Genomic DNA, 18,307 nt, shown 5'->3' with positions numbered 1-18,307 from the left:
ATAGCAACGTTTATCGTACCCAAATTTATTTCAGTCGAACTCACATTTACCCAATTAAAAATTGAAAAGTAGCAAGCCTTTATATACTGTATCGTGCAAAAATATTTAGACATTTACCAGGGGAGACACTCAGGTACCCCGTCTTTACATTGAGTGTTGACTATATGGATGTAGTCTGGTGAGAAAGTATTTCTGCCTGTCTTCGCATGAGTGAAACAACCGTTCAGCAGCTTTGCACAGTCAGCTTATGGTGCAACCTGACGTATCAGAAGTCAGAGACCTTCAGCAATAGACCACTTCTGTGTCTCAGTGTCAGGGTGGGAATTTGTACCTGGGGCTTGGGGTGCGTTTCAAAACTGATCCCATGTCGAGATATCACTCCAAGGAACGCGGTGAGTTCTCAGTACTAACCAGACAGTGATGGCATTGATTGCATCTAGAAATGTGTTGCAACTAGTAATAAATAAATAAATAAATAAATAAATAAACAGGCACATACACATTTTATATAATGGTATTGCTTTTCTGTATTAATTACTTATCCATGGTATTACTGAGAAATATATTATATATATATATATATATATATATATATATATATATATATATATATATATATATATATATATATATATATATATATATATACATATATACACACACACACACACACACACACACAGTCTTCTTCTCCTTTCTCAAATGCACAAACACGCTGCATTGAAAGAATCCATTCCCAACATAGGCCTGTTGCTATGGAGCTGATGCCACTGCCTTGTGACTTGTTAGTGCATTGCTGCCACACGTGAACACCTTGTTGGCTAAAATAAAAAACACTTTGTGTTATTGTGCAATATGTGTGTATATGATAACAGTACGACATTAGTGCTTTGTTTTTAATTGTTTTGTATATTTTTGTTTGTGATGCGCAGTACTAAATAAAACAAACAGTAATTCTAAGTGACTACGTATATTGCAGCTAAGGCATGCTCAGTTACAGTAAAAATGGGGAGCCAACTCCAGAACCGTGATATATCTGAATCTGCAGTAAGGTGAGGGGCAGATTTGTTCTAGATTGTCCCTCTTTGACACACACTTTTTATATGTATATACAACTAAGCTGGCTCTCATTAACAAATCAAAGGCTTCTTCATTGGTACTGTTTTGCTTTTAAGGTTAAAGGTTTGGCACCTCCTTATCTGAATGTTCTGGTGGAGAGCATTAACATTGGCTATAGTTTACGCTCTCAGGATTCTGTTAGGTTTGTCAGTCCCAAAGGTGCGCACACATCTGGGAGAACTATCTTTCACCTCTCAGCTCCCAAAAATGTGGAACACTTACAGTATTAAGATGGAATTTGACAATCTTATCTTTTCTGGCTATAGAGATTGTATTTGGGAATAGCAGGACCCTTATTGTAAGTGAGGCCTGGTGTCTCAATGGGTGAATCTTCTGTATAAATAAATAAAATTAAAAAATAAAATTGTCATTTCAGCAAGAGAATGTGTATGTAGTTTATGTCCAAACAATAGTTCCATTGCCTTTTAACACTAAACAGTAAAAGTAGAGGTTTGACATCGTTATAAATGAATAAACACAATAACTACAAATAAGGAAAGCCTGTTCCAATCACAGGCTATATCTAAGTATTCTAATACCTTCCAGGGATCCACACAAGCATTTTAAGCAACAAATTAAGCATTTAAATGTTTTACTGTGCAGCTTAACATTGCCAATGCTTCAGAACCAAAGTAAAGCCCAAAGGGAAGACTCTCCACTGGCAAATTAATACCGCTGAAGGAGAGCCGAATGGTGGCAATAAACTCATTTGTTCCCCCAATAATGAAGAATGACTTTTTTCTTTACCACATCTGTGTCTGTTGCCATGGTGACCCTGTCTTACCTCATTGCTTCTCGAAGTGCTCCACGCTCGCTCAGGGTCGTGTGTTTGATGTCATCAAAATTGTTCTCCAGCTTCTCGCAGCTCTGCCGTAAACAAAAGGTACAGACGTTTGTCTCTGAAGCATTTCAGTGATCAGGAAAATTATTCAGCTATACTTGTACAAAGAGCAGCGACATAGCTAACAGATCTTATCATCATGCAAATTACTCATTGTGCTTTCTTTGCATATGATTAATCACAATTGACATTATGAACTTATGAAAACAAAAGTCACTTTTATGTTCATCATGCTGTTGTCATGGCAATCCTCCTATCAATGTCTCAGATATTGAGAGAAGGGTCCGGTATGCATCTTAAGAGATAAACAACATCCAACAGTGTTTGAAACCTCTTATTATAGAAGCCTTCTAATCCAATCTTTATACAAATAGCCCATTTGCAATAACATCTCAAAACTGCATGCATGAAGTAAACTGAGAACAGATTACTGTATTCTCAGTTTATTAATTTAAGAAAGTTGTAAGGATTATTCAAAATCAGATGCAAATGTAAAATTAAAAATAATTCAAATTGTCATTTACCAAGGGATTGGGGGGGGCACGACATATTAAAACCAGAAAAATAAAAAAAACTGAATTTTAACAATGTAGAGCAGGGGTCTACTATCCTGGTCCTGGAGGGCCGGTGTCACTGGTTTTTGTTGCAACTGTACCCTAAATTAATTGATTCATTAGACCAATTAAGCTTGTAATAAGCAAATAATTGACCCAATTAAGTAATGCAGGGTACAAAAACAAGGAGGGACACCACCACCCCAGGATTGCAGCCTACACCTTTAAATAGAGGCTCTGAAACCTTTTTCTGTGTCGCAAATCTTTCAGCTAAATCTACTCACCCCACAGCAGCATCACGACATAAAATATCTAAAAGCTTCATACATAAACTATGTCAAACTAATACATACTGGGAGGCAAGTGGTGTTATCCATATAGATAATGATTGTCTCCCTAAAGCGCTTTTCCTACCGCGGATTAGAACACCAGCCTTGTTGTGTTAATACACAAGAACGCTAATTCAGTTGTATGCAGTGTTAGGAGAGATACAGCTGGTCTCATTTTATTTATAACAGAAAACAGAAATTTTTATTGACACCTATTTTACAAGATTACAGCCATTGCATTCTAAATTCAATTCTGTGAATTATCTTCACAAAAAAGTTATTTAGTGCAACCGAAGGTTTAGTTTTGCATTACTAAAGTGATATGAGCACTGACAATTACTGTACCATTTTGGATTATATGATACTTTGGGTCTGATTTTCCAACCTTTGTAAATTACTAATTAGTAAGGGTTAGTAACCTAAGTTGAAAGTTCTGTGTTGTCTTTATGTTGCAATTTTCTATTGACAGTAGTGGCAATTTACTGTTGAGCAACGGTCTGATACTCCAAAGCAACAACTGCCCCAAAATGAATATTAATATATGGACATGGAAACACTTACTAGAAATTGTGGAGTAGTTGCCAAGGATTATGGGATAGATGTCTCCACAAAGTTTCAACATAAATTATAATCCTAGTGTAAAATGGACAACGTTTCACCAAAAAGTAAAAGCAAAAATTCTGAGGGAACGCAGAGATGTGCAGAGAGAGAAGACAACTCCTAACCCTCTTCCCCCGCCCAACAAAGTTGAACAAACAATAATACAAAAGGGAGGAAAACCAAAAATGAAAACTACACGAATACACAAGTCCATTTACTTTTAGATATTAGAAAACACCAATGTGGGTTATTTGGTGAAGTAAAAGAAAAGGCTGCATATTCAAAAAAATCTGGGAATACCTAATGCAAATTATAAAATTCCAGCAGAACAGTGACGAGGAACCGTGGATCAAATAAAGCGCAAATATAATGACCCGAAACGTTACATGAAAGAAAAAGCTGCAAGAATTCTACTCCAAAAATGGAACTGGAAGGGGAGCACCAGTTAAGGAAGAATTAAATGAGATTGAGAAAAAAAGTGTCTGTTTCTGGTGTTGGATTCCCAGACTCCCTTAAGCTGCAGCAAAGTAAAGCAAAACAAACTGTTATGAAAATATTTCACATTGCTTGCAATGACAGACTTGCTCTTATTTGAGTAATCAACAGTAATATTTACTGCATGACGTCTTGTACAGACTTCATAGTTTTCAACGTTTGTTTAAAACAACACTTGCCATTGAACGTGCCCATTGAAATATATATATATTAAAAATAAATTGTTTAATAAAACATGGTTTCAAATTAGACTCTCTTTTCACTTCTAGAACAGGTTCATTGTGATGAGAAAGAGAATTGATACAAGGACAAGAATGACCATGTAATTGTGCCCAATGAAGAACACTCACTCACAAAACTGACACAAGATATACACACACTTGAAGAAGATAAAGCGCTGTGGGCTGAGGACTCTGGATCATGAAAATGATCATCTACCGTCAACCTCCAAACAGGAAAAAAACCCAAAAGACGACAATATGCAACTGCAGAACTACAGGAAGAACCAGCCACAAAGAAGTCTGCATATACTGATGAAGTTTTACATGAACAAAATAACAAGACTTTTACAATGTTTTCAGAGTGTTTTCTTACACCTTTCAAAGACATAGTAAACACATTAAAATAAATCAAACAAGCAATGGTGGCCAAAACTTCACAAACTAGTTTGTAAGGAAAGCCAAACTGAGCCACTGCCATGCACTGAAAAAGACGAGGGAAAAAAAAAGGAAGGCTCAGAAAATGTAAGAGAACAAAAAAAAAAAAATCAGCAGAGAGTAAAATATTTAAAAAGGTGGAAGTAATGAAATAAAAATATATAAATAAATGACAAATGCACATGGCTTGTTTGTGTGTTTTATTTGTGCACAGTGCTTTTTATGCAAACATTTTCAATTAATCTCTGCCTGATTTGTGTGGCTTGCATGGCTGGCTGATCTCTGTAAACCTCATTATCTGGGTCCTCCAAAGCAGGTATTTGTCTTCTGTTCCTTCTCAGAATCTTTGGTACATTTCTATTTACTGCTATAGTGTGCACACACCTAAATTATTTTGCAACATTTTTTCTGGTGCATATTATAGGCTTTTGTTCAACCAAAGCAGTTCTTAAGCATATCAAAAGGTATGTTCTATTTTGATTGGTGTTTTTTTTTTTTGCGTGAGTTGTCATGTTTCCTCAGCTCTTCTTGTGGGACAGGTCGCTGGAGTCAGAAGCCACTTCTTTAAAGGATAGCCGCCGTCACTTGCCACAGATGACAACTCGTTGCAGAATGTTTTTACACATACAGAATTTAAAATGCTTATGAATGCACTTACCAAGTAGACAGCAACCTTTGATTTCTTCACTCTCAAACAATCTCCAAATTTCACTCTATTGCAAAATGAAGGAATCGTGTCACAATCCAGGTAAATTAGCAAATACATTTGTGATTCGGTAATGGGCATCACAGATAAACTGGACATTCAGACTCTGCAGGAGGTCGCACCACTGCATGTGTACAGTCAACTAGTCCAATTACCTGAGGCATAACTGCATCTTGAAAAAACTCCAGTTTATGTTGCTTAGCCACTAATTGGGGAGGGGGGGGGGGACTAATATATGCAGGAGCTCTTTTAATTAGGGCTTCAGTTACATTGTTAATTATTCTGCATACTGAAGACTGGGATACTCCCCATCTTGCAGCATTGGACATCTGTTCTAGTCCATAGCCATAAAAATGTAAGGCCAAAGTCACTTAATGGTTTACTTATCAAATCTATAGTGCCTTACAAAAACGTCCATCCCATCCAGGAAAGTGACCCTGGGACTAAATATTCATTCAGCAGGGTATGGTCTAGTCATTTGTTCTCATCGCCGCTGCAACAAAAGCAACAGGGCCATGTTGCCTTTCTCCCATCAAAAATGCCAGTTTCAGCAAGTTTATATGTGTAAATTTACACCATTAAACTTCAAAAAGGTATATACATACACATTATGTGGAAATTGGCCTTAACAACAATTGAAAAATCACTTAGTAAAGTACATTTACTTAAAATATATATAATATATATTTCATATATAATATATATCTATATATATATATATATCTATATATTTCAAGTTATCAAGTAAGTTTACTTGCCTTGCTAAATTGGAAAAAAAAGTAAATTTACTCAGAAATGCCCTTAATCATAAGTAAACAGCTTTACTAACATAATCGGGCCCTTAAAGTGGTGGGCAAGATATTTCTAAGATGATTTGTTTTTAAAGAAGGTTGTTTAGCTTTAAGTGTGGTTTCATTGTCCTTTTAAATTAATTGTAGCAAACAAAAACAGTTCCTTAAATGTTCTCTGCCATGCACAGCATTTCATTATACAGGTCTCCTAGGTGCAGTTTTAAAAGCAAAATGTTTTAGCAAACATGTATTGTCATTTTGGTTAAAGAAATATCTATTTGCAAGCCAAGCTTTTAGGCATTCCAAGGTAATTTCTCCCAGAGGGTGATATTGTCCTCACCCCTTCAATGGATTTTTCCCCCTGTCAGAAAACAAATAGCTGCTTCAGCTTTTGACTGACATGCTTTCAGCGAGAAAACACTGCTGGGATGAAATGACCAAGAAAGTAATGCTCCTTATATATAGGGCTCCTTCGCTATAAGGCTCTCGATTATAACGTGCATCGGATATAACGCTCCCACAGCATGTCCCCCAATTCCCTATACTAGAGATTCATGCAATATTTATACAGTAAATACAGTACCAATGTTAAAACTGTAAACAACTTCTCAGTCTAAATTCTGTTTCTGTCTCCCCTTTTTTATACAGTACCTGAACTGAAGAAAAGCTGTGCTGGCAAGTTATACAGACATCTTATTCAGCATTCACTTTGAAACTAAATAAATATTAGGCCTATATGTGGTTATCTTTCCTAACGTAGTTACTTTTTGTGCTGCGAGACGAGCTGCAGCTTTATCCGGGAGACGAGATGCTTTAGCCCCCCAGGCTATTTATAGTTTAAAAACTGCTAATTAAAATGATCAAGAGCAACCTGCTGTTTCAGAAAAAGTTTTAACACCACCAAACAAAAAAAAGTGTCTTTGTTTCAATTCCCAATTGCCTTGTATAGATAAAGATCCTCCACTATTAAAAAAAAAATATCTCAAATAAACCGCAGAAAATGTTTATTACACAGACTTATAGCACACATTTACCAGTAAAAATAAGCATAGAACAAAACAGACAGGTGAACAGAACTAACTTGCCCTTACTCGGAGCCTGAGCTTCCTCCCTCTCCTCCCCAGCTTCAGCACAGCTGGATCCAGATACCATGTTTCCACAACACCTTCCTCAACGAGTAGCATTGAGCAGAATCGCTTCAAAACACAGAGCACGCATTACATCATGATGGAAACCAACACTGGATTCTTGTTTTTTCCTGCATTTTCACCAAGCAAGCTTCCATTGTACTTTAAGACCATTTCTGGAGAGCTATCCTTCATATTTATATCACCTTGTGTGTTTGCCTTTGTGGTGTCTTCTGCTTTGCACAGTTACATACCACTTTACATACCAGGATATTTTCATCTCCTGACCCACATTTCTTTACAGTTTTCACTTCACAGTCAGGGTATTCTGCACAATGTTTTCCTCTTGCACCACCTTTTTTAAATCTAACAAGTAACTGTCACCGTATATATAGCAAAAGCTTACCTAGACCTTACCCGCTAATTTCAAAGTTGGCGCATTGAATGACAGACACTGTAGCTGGCAAATGAAAGTGCAGTCAGTGCCGGTCTGATGACTGATAGGCATGTAAATGAATGAGAGCATTCTAGTGCTGCTTCAGGCAATGAGCTCTGTCAGAACAGGGTGAAGTGACAGTGACAGTGAAACCACAGTACCAACAGACCACTGAGTTGACTGACAGCAACGCCTAGCCATTCAGAGCGGAACGGAGACGGGACAGACAGTAAGTATAAAAACTGCACAAACTAGATGATTTCTAAATAATTAATTTTGGTAAGAAAATAAATAGCAAGTGATTTCCATCAAACTATATATTAGGAAGCTGTGTGGTCCAGTGGTTAAAGAAAAGGGCTTGTAACCAGGAGGTCCCTGGTTCAAATCCTGGCTTACTCACTCATGAGCAAGTCACTTAACCTCCTTGTGTTCTGTCTTTCAAATGAGATGTTGTTGTAAGTGACTCTGCAACTGATGCATTGTTCACACACCATAGTCTCTGTAAGTTGCCTTGGATAAAGATATCTACAAAATAATATTTTAAAATACATATTTGCTATAACAGCCATTTAGTTTAAGGTCTATTTGGGGGATTGCAATACTAAACACCATACTGGAATTAGAACTGCTTATCAGATTTATGTATTTCATTCAAAATAAGTGGGATACTTTAACGCTGTGACACAGCATGCTTTGCTTTATATCTGCGATAAAGGTTTTAACACATTTCCGTAGACCAAGCTTAACAACATTAGAGATGTCAAAACATTTAACAAAATTTAATACTTTACACACTTAAGTGACTTATGATAATCTGTTTAAATGAGACACCGTGAAGAAATGAGAGTGCCTTGTAAGGAGCTAGTCATATACACACTGTTCAATAGTAAATCCAGAGAGCCAAGCAGGCATACAAATGCATTGTACATGCTATTGTAGACAACACCGCATAAAAATGAGGTTGGATTTCATTAATAATAATTAAAGCAATAATTTTTTCCTCGTTTTCAGATGGGGGATGAGGTTTGATATCAAATTCTTTTTTTACAGTCAGCAGTGATGTTCTGCATCTGTAGTGATGCTGGCACACTTAAAAAAAATTAAATAACAAAAAAAAACAAACAAACAAACAAAAGAAATCCAAGAAGCTACTGCTAATTTGAAAATCCATTTACTCAGAAGGATAAACCTGTGTCCCCCCGGGGCATAGAAATGCAAATGTGGTGAACACTTCTCTGGCCCTTGACCTGGTGAAATGAATAAGTAGGGATTGATCAGTGGTTTCTAAACATATTGCACTAGCATGAAGAGTGCTGGACTGAAAGAACATTGCACTGTAGGGATATTTTTGAATAAAAAACAAACAGTGAAAACAAATACACCGTTTTCAGTTAAAAAAAAAAAAAACGCTAAAAATTCAAAATGTTGCAAAAATGGCTCAGCTCCTAATAAAAAGGAGGCCCTACAGCAGGTACCTACACAGACTTAAAAAATCCCCTAAAGTAATCCCTATTTTTAGTTTCACTAAAACAGCAACCTTGGTTAAACACATGCTGGTCAAAGATTTTGCTCACAGTTTTAACCTCTGGTACTTAACAATTTTAGTATTTTAAAATACAGTCGCCACCGTTTTGAATGGTAACCGATGGACAGTATAAACTCCCACACAGTAACCTGTCATTCATAATGTCCCCCAATCACCAGTACAGTAAACAAAACAAACACGCAAGTATGAGGTTAAAAATCTTTATTAAGACATGCATTACACTAATTTAAAAAAAAAAAGTATTAAAACCTATTAATGTGATAAAAAGTATGTGCAAAAAAGTAATGCAAGTGCAGAAATGTTACATTACTGCAAATTGTTTCCAGCGAAGAACTCTGCGATACGTATCTGGGCAGTCTTTTATTGCAAGTATGGATGGCAAACTGTCAGCCTTTTCTAAAAAAATCCCAATTCGGTTCCATATTTGGATGCTGCTCCACAGCATGCCGCAGTGTTAAAAGCACAGCATGCACATACGTAGCCAGCGTAGTTATCCAGGCAGTTCTGTTTGCACGCTAAAACCACAGGCAGGTGATGAACTCCTCTAAAACAATGTGGGGTTTTCATTTTGCCAATCACTAGCGGATCACATTTTTCACTGCCATCCATAGTACAGCAAAGCAGCCATGCTTGCTTGCTGTTGAAGTCAATGCTGCCTTTTTTATTGAAATTTATGTAAATAACAAGGCAACGATTGGTGGATTATTAAGAGCAATTACTACAGTGTAAGCAATGTGTTTGTATGGCACATAAGTTCCAAAGAGCCGAGTTTGCCAAAAATATGCAGCGTTCTTAACACAGTATAAACAATGCATTTCTTTAAATCAATGGGAATGGCAATTGGCAAAGGCTATTTACCTGATTTAAACGGCTGCCCGCAATAACCCTGGACTGTGTAAGTGGTGGATACTGTACTTTTTTTTTTTTTTTTTTTTTTTTTGTTAACAATTTGTTATTCTTGTGTCATTTGTTACATAAACCGTAAAAACATATGCTGTACTTTTAATAACCATTTAATTGACTAACTATTTATTGCTGATAACTGAACTAGTTCAATACATGTAATGGTTGGTAAGGGGGGGAATGGGTGAAAGTGCCAACTCGGCACCGTTCGAAAATGTAAGAGAGTGGCTGACATTGCGCCAATTGTCCAGAGCTAATAGGTAAGTATTTTACTTTCTGTTATCAGGGCTAATTCATGAACACTAGTACTAGTGAATTTCTCTGTATAATTTACCTGTACGTAATAAGAAAACCTGATTACTGTAATTTGAATTTGTTAGGTCATGCCTGGTAATTTTCTCTCTCAGGGTCTCAATAGCTATTAAGAAAATATTAGGTCTTGTTTTCTTACACAGTTTGCTCGAATGTAGAGAGGATGGTTGTTCTCCGCTATACAGAGCACCATGCTCTGGCTCAACAGCCTCGATGTGCGCCAGCGTCTTCCTTATATAGCGAGATGCTCCATTGAGACATGCCTGCAGTTAGGAATTCACGGCCCGATAATCCACCCCAGTAATCAAACACAGCAAGCAGTGTGTCTCAGATGGAGCGTCTGGCTCGCTTCACTTATACAATAATAAACTAAAAGGTAAAAAAAAAAAAAAAATACAAAACACACTATATCCACACGTGCACATCTAATTAACATGAATCCACATGTTTCTATGGTAGAGAGACCAACAATGTTAGTACATTTAATAACTTTGGTAATTTTGATTAACCAAAAAAAAAAAAAAAAAAAAAAGTATCCCAGATACTTTCAAACCTGGTAACAGTTCTGTTAGTTTATTAAAGAAAAAGAAAATTGAGACTTTACTAAAAATTGCGCCTGATGCATGATAAGCGTGCAGGCATTAGAGCTCCCAATACATTAAAACAAGAATGATTATTAAGAGGAAAGAGAGAAATTCAATCTTGTAATTTATGCTCACAATCAGACATGGGGTCTAGCAACTGCAGTGCTATTCTCTTCAAGCTTCCAGGTTTTATAAACCTCTCCACAGAGTTCCGGCTAATTTCCAAATGCCCTGCGAAGCCAAGCACTTGGATTGCATGAAAAATAACAGAATTTATTGCCAAGGGTATAATTGTAAACCCTTAAATTGCTTGTTGTGTATATCTTTATGTCACAGTAACTTCTGCTCCTGCAGCTGGCATATTAGTTATAATACTGTGGGATCTGAATGCAATCTAAAAATGAATTAAATTGGCTTACATGCAGCAGACAGATTATTAAAAATAGGCCAACAGTCAACACCTGAAATTAAGCAATATATTTTAAATAATTTTCTTATTTGTTTATATTTTTAAATAGACAATTTCAATTTTCTTTCCATTTTTAAAGCGAGATTGAGGGCCAGGGCCTGCTTTAGGCTGTGCTGGGCCCTCGGGGGTGATGATTAAGTGGTCTACAGGCTTTGGTCAAGGAATCTATGAAAAAGACCTAGGAGTTTATGTTGACTCAGAAATGTCTTCATCCAGACAATGTGGGGAAGCTATAAAAAAAAAAAAAAGGCCTACAAGATGCTTGGATATGGTGTGAAAAGTGTTGAATTTAAATCAAGGGAAGTGATGTTAAGAACTGTACAATGCATTAATGAGATCTCATCTAGAATATTGTGTTCAGTTCTGGTCATCTCGCTACAAAAAGGATATTGCTGCTCTAGAAAGAATGCAAAGAAGAGCGACCAGGATTATTACGGGTTTAAAAGGCATGTCATAAGCAGACAGGCTAAAAGAAATGAATCTATTCAGTCTTGAACAAAGAAGACTACGCAGCGACTAACAAGCAAACGAGCAAGATGGGCCAAATGGCCTCCTCTCGTTAGTAAACTTTATGTTCTTTACAATGTCAGTGTTTTAACAGTCGAGTCCCAAGGCCTCTACACACTGCAATGCGAATGTGTCGTACGACACCACACCACGACAACAAAAATATATATTTTTGATATGAGCCATTCACACTGCCTTCAATATGACGACCGACGAAGTGACACAAACAATGCGAAGAAAATAAGAATGGTGTTTATTTTTGCGATTGTCACGCAGCAGCTAGGGAACTAACCAACGAGGAAGAGCTTCCCGTCTTCAGTAAACAATGGCAGAAGAAAAAATCATTCTTGCAGTATTAAAATAACCGGAGCTATACAATAAAGGACAAAAAAATTAAAGACACAGCAATAAGAAGAACAGCTGGCAGTCCATTTCCTGGGAACTGGATATAGCTGGTGTGTATGACTCGTTTACCTTTACCGAAATAAGTATTCTGAAGAGCTATATATATTCTACAGTTTTATTAGCTGCAGAACAGGACTTTATCTCAAGACAAATCGCAGTGCATCCGGTGTGTGGAGACCTTCACTGTGAGAACGATTGCTGCTTGTCGGGTTGCTGCAAGGTCTGTTGCTAGGAGATGGTTGTTAGTATTAGTAAGTTTAATTTGTGCAACACTTACAGCAGTGAAATTGGGAAGAGAAGGTTTGAGTTAGCGATAGCAACACTGATACATTTGTGACAAGAGTAGGTGGAAAGAGTGTAGGAGAGTCAAACACACCAGCTGCTTCAAAATGTGGTGAGGGCAGTGGAATAAATAAGCAGAAAATTAGCAACAGACTGACTGATGGAAATCTTTCTGCTGAGCTACGATGTGCTTGCACCAGCCTTGCTTACGCCTGACTTCAAAAAAGCTGGTGGAAACTATAATCTCACAAAAGTCACAAAAATAATTAAATGAATTATTAATTATATTTGTTATTCAATTGAAATGATAAAATTGTTTATATTTAAGTCAGTGAATGTATTTTTGATTATTTATTTATGTATTTTAATTGGTGGTTCCTGGAATTTGGATGCATTGGACTGATGGCTCTCAGGGCTGTTGAGGGCCACATATGCGGCTCTTCCATTAATTTCAATTGCCCACCCCATCAAAGACTGATTTGGGATTGCATTGCTATGGATGCCTAAAATGTGTCTTATTAAACATTTAATACCTTTCTGAATTCCAAAATCTTGGATGTATGCATGATTATTTGAAAAAAAACAAGTATCAGTTATAAGGTAGATCTTTAAATAACAATGTAAATAACCTTTCTAAAATAAATTGGTCCATTGTAGCTATAGTTGCCTTCTAATGGGGAAAATGAGAACAACTGAAATGTCACCAGCTCAATTAAAAAGGTTTTAATAACTGAGAGACTGAATAATACAGTCAGCCCTCTTTAAACCGCCAGGTAAGGGCCATGGGCAAAAAAGGATAATAAGCGAGGGTGGTGTTACAGTGAGGGTCAACCAAAAACAAATTACACAACCTTCTATGTTTGCAATAAATTCAAACATTTTTTAGTTAAACAATTACAGTATCTCCAGGCCATTTTAATAAAACATTAATCTTTTTTTTTTTAACACTATAGTACTAGTTCTTAACACAGTCAGTATACTAGTGACATTTTATCATCTTTTTCCCACCTGTATGAAACATACATGTTTACATTTGAGGAACAGTTTATACTTTAAAAAAAAAAAAAAACAGTATTCCGCTGATTATAAATCTGATGCTTTAGTTTAAATCAGCCTTCATTTGTGCAAAACTTGCACGTAAACAAACCAACCTCTTACCGTACTTTTTTTTTTTTTTTTTTTTTTTTTTTTTAAAACATTTACTGCGGTTTATAAAAGTCACTTATTTTAGACTGCATCAAGCCTTTTTCAGGTTAAACAAATCGACCCGTTCCATCTAAGTAAGCCATTTGTTTTTATCTATTAGAATGTCTCCAATTGCCATTTGATTCGTATATCCCTCACTTAGGCGAGAAAACATTTATGATGTATTACTTTCTTATTTTCAGATGCACACATGCAGATTTGTTTCTTTTGCTCTGGTGTTAAATGTAGGGTCGAATCACCATTTTGGAATTTGTATTTTGAAGTTGGCGGTTGGCGATATTATGGGTACAAATAGCACTATTTATATATTGGTGATATATAAAGGGGGAGGTATAATTGTCAGCATTGAAATGCAACTTGAATTGTCACATATTGCTTCAAATTAATTGACTGAAACCTTTGAACATGTTCAGATGTAGAACCCTGCCATTCTCATGTCTGGTACCTGCCGGTCATTCTTTGGGCTGCCACTAAATCTGATTTTCCAACACTTTTAGCTTTTTGTGTATTGTAGTTGCCAACTACACATCAGCATCAAAACTCATGTAATGGCAGTAGGTTAGGTTTGTTCTTTCAGGACAAAACACTGAAGGATACAACATTTTTAAATGTCGTGTTTCCACCACAAAACTGCCTCAGGCAATAATGATTTCCTTTCTACTCCCCTGAATCAAAGTAATAATGGGTCAGGCAGCCATACTTCCTTACAATTCAAACTCTCCTGTTTGGAATCAATGAACATTTGCCTTCTTATAAATGAAGTTCACGACCTCTGTAACATCCAAGCTGTTCCACAGAACAATTATGTCAATGCTGCTGAGCCCAACACAACCTATAATAAGGATTACTGAAATGCTCATTAATGTTTTAAGTAGAGAATGTATCTATTATATGTGATCAATACACTGTAGGGCTGTAATAGATATCAAAAGACAGATATCAGCATGTTTACATTAGGAAGATCACAAGTTATCAAGACTCGGAGAATACAGCAGATACAAATACACCCACTCTTTAGGGTTTACTGGTAAAAATGCAGTCTCATAAATAAACAGTGCGCATTTTCTTATAGATTACATTAAAGGGAAGCTTCTCATCCTTCAAATGCTTTAAAATGGGCTGGTGGTTTGATAACAGAGTCATCAGACACATGACAGTCTCACTCCTGTTTGTAAGCATTTCAATGGAAAAGGCATGAAAAGGCTCCATAGAGGCTGTAGAAGAATTGATTTTTGATGTTACAGACAGATTTGTAAAACTGAACCACTGCTTTTTCTTTTACTGTACTGAAGGGATCAAGCTCACCCTGTTCCATTCTCATATGTAGGACACGTTTCAGTGCTACTCCACTGCTGCCATGTTCTATACTTCCTAGAGTTACCTTAGACTTTGAACATTTTCCTCTTCACCCCCTTGTTAAAATATTTATTTGAAAGCAGAAACAATATAATATCTGCATGGCAAAGTTACATTTCTGTATTTAAAAAGTTTGTTCACATTAGTCTTTGGGGTGAAAAGCCATTTTTTGTAAGCAACGTACACGTGATGCTGAAACTTGTGTCTCAGTGCATGTTTCAGTAAGGATTTGCAAATTACAACCAACAATGTTAAGGTTCATTATACAGCAACTGGACTTATTAGCATACATTACATGTCAAACGCACACTGCCAAAATATTTTAACAAAACTATCCAGACTATGGCAACTATTCAGTGCTTTGATTGTTTTTATAACATATGCTACAGTACCTGTCAAAAGGTTCTTAAAACTTGTAATGTTTAGTTTGTATACCATAGTACATAAATCAGCAGCAATTACTGAATCATATTATTAAAACACACCTGATTATTATAAACATATATATATATATATAATATATATATATATATATAATAGATATATATTATAATATTATTATATATATATATATATATTATATATATATTGCTAGCATTTTTAAAAAATCATTATAAAGAGTATTAATGGATCCAGGATAGTACCTACCTCCAGAAACGAATGGGGGGAAAACTGTCCGAAAATGTGGCAACAAGTAAATACTGTATGTTAGTGACATTAACAGGAAGCAGTAGTAACTTTTTATCTATAGTGTTACATTTTCAACAGAAGGAAAGATAAGGATTCTAGAGCTTCGAGAAGTTTAGAACAATTGGGTTTATTACATTGGTTTGCATTCCTTTACCCCCGGGTGTTCTAAGATGGTCCTTCAACTACTGGTCTTTGTTCCAGCCCTGTTCTAAATTGTTTAATTGAACCAATTACACCTCCATTCAGAATTTGAAGTAGTTAATCATCTTATTTGACCTGTTAACCTGGAGTACAATGGCCCTCCAGGACCATGTTTGAACACCCCTGCGATATTAATCACAACTGTAATGTAAAAAGGCTTGAGAAAAAGAGCTCTGTTGTAGCTATGTGAATAAGGAAGCAATAAATGAAAATGCTGATTCAAATTTTCCATGCTTTTTTAATTTTTTTTTTTTTGCAAGTGCAGTGATTAGAACCAAGACTAAAAATGTGAAGTACTGTAAGGACTTACTGAGCAGTTCCTGTCAGAGTTTCTCTTCCAGTGTTTCTTCTCCTTTTTAGTTGTTGCTGTTGAGCGCAGGGAGGCATGATTCTTTACACGAGGATTCAAAGCCAGAATACTCTGGGGGGGGGGGGAGAAATTTGACAAACTTCAGAAATGGATGGGATACAATTAAACACAAGTGTTTGAGTAGACAGTGGGTTACAGTATGGTTATCATTGAACCTGGCTGGTTTCATTCTTTGCAATGAAATCCAGGTTTACAATAGCATGAGCACCAGTTATGATATTTCACAAACTCTTGTCTTCTCAACATCCAGTACACACTGCATAACTAGTTAACACGTGTTGCACTGGAGTGCAATCTACAAGTCATGACTGACACATTTTTGACAAATAAGAATGTTTAAAATGGCATGCTGTTCGGAATATTTAGAATATCTGTTACTGTAGGTTTTTGCAAGTTACTGAACTTCATAAAAGAAGTCCATCAATGATTCTATCGACAGCGGCACCTGCCTGGATAAAAACATCAAGGTATGTTTAACAGAGCGGGATTCTACCTTACAAAAGTTAAAAGAGAATGCTAAATCTGTCCAGGTGGTTGTCTTGACTTTTCTGGCAAACAGTTTTGACATTTACTGACTGGCAGCAAGCCATGTTGTTGGGCGCCTCTACATATTCTTTTATCCCTTAATCATAGTGAAGAATCTAACAGTCCACCAATATTAGCATGTGTCAGGTTAAAACCACACTGTTAATGCTTTGCCTTTTTTCTCAAATTTTATGCTAGATTTAATTTTGTTTAAATGGTTGTCCAGCAAGCAAGAATATTTTTAAAACTTAGCATGGGACATTTAGATATATCTTTGATTGGTTTATTAAACCATAAATTATGATGATTAATTAACATGACTGATCAAAAACCTAAGGTCTGAGACCTGAAAGTAGTCATGGTAATACTGATCGTCGAACATCTTACAAGGAGATAAGAAGCTTAATTCAATGAATAATTTACATTTAAAGCATACCTGAATTAGATTTTTTACTAAGTACTGTATAAGTAAATATTGGAACAGGCAGAAATTATTTTTCTATTCAAAAGGAATTGGGGGGGGGGGGGGGGGGGGGGGGGGGGGGGGGGGTAGGGATAAGCAAAATCACAGTGCAGTAGAGTTTAGATAAAGCCTAATATACTTTTATATACTGTGAAATTCGTGGAAATTCTCTTTAAAATTCACAGCAGTGTCACGAGTAAAGTATTGTATTTTGTGGAATGTGCACATAACTATTTTATAAATTATGTTTACAGATTTTTTATTTTTTTTTTAACATCAAATATAGGAGATAAATGCACTGACATTATCAAAATCAACGTCAAAGTTATTCAAGAACTTTACAATTAGCTTGTGAGACGGTGTTGTACTTAATAGCCTGGAGGTAAAGTATCTGCAAGGACAGCTTTTTGTTCTAATACATCAGATGCATGTTCACCATTTAGGTCTTGCAAAACAAATACAATGTGTAACCCACACTGGTCTTGGGCATCAGTTGACTCTTCAGTGACCACTGACAAGCAACCAGACTGTTTTACAAATTCCATAATCTTCTGCTGGTGATACTCGGCAACTTTAGGTAAGAATTCATGTCTCAGCTGGGCTGATAAAGGAATCACGCCACCATTTGCTACACTGAAAAATGTACGTAAGTTTTGGTTGGCCAATTTTTCAAGAGGGATACTGCGCAAACAAACGTCTCCGTCAGGTCAAAATGTAATGTGTTTCGTGCTTAGCGGTTTTCAGTGGACTTTTGGAACATGGAAGTCACCGTTTTTTGTTTCTTTGCAAGTAAAGCAGTCGAAGTACTGCTCTGGATATCTGGCTCTCTCTTTC

At 36.3% G+C, this 18,307-nt stretch overlaps 1 protein-coding gene across 2 annotated transcripts in view; it reads right to left on the bottom strand.

Annotated features, from left to right (window-relative positions):
* Nucleotides 1-18,307, bottom strand: part of LOC121330800 (dihydropyrimidine dehydrogenase [NADP(+)]-like) — a 170,987-nt gene that overhangs the window by 136,914 nt on the left and 15,766 nt on the right. For both annotated transcript variants that reach the window (XM_041277595.1, XM_041277594.1), the window contains exons 2-3: nucleotides 16,426-16,536; nucleotides 1,904-1,986 (exon numbers count right to left, since the gene is read on the bottom strand). In XM_041277595.1, the coding sequence (XP_041133529.1) occupies nucleotides 1,904-1,986; nucleotides 16,426-16,536 (194 nt within the window). The remainder of the gene's footprint in view (nucleotides 1-1,903; nucleotides 1,987-16,425; nucleotides 16,537-18,307) is intronic.

This window comes from Polyodon spathula, chromosome 18 (genome assembly GCF_017654505.1).
Source record: "Polyodon spathula isolate WHYD16114869_AA chromosome 18, ASM1765450v1, whole genome shotgun sequence".
Taxonomy (NCBI): Eukaryota; Metazoa; Chordata; class Actinopteri; order Acipenseriformes; family Polyodontidae; genus Polyodon; species Polyodon spathula.
Note: the sequence above shows the minus strand (reverse complement) of the source record. Positions and strands in the feature narration are given on the sequence as shown.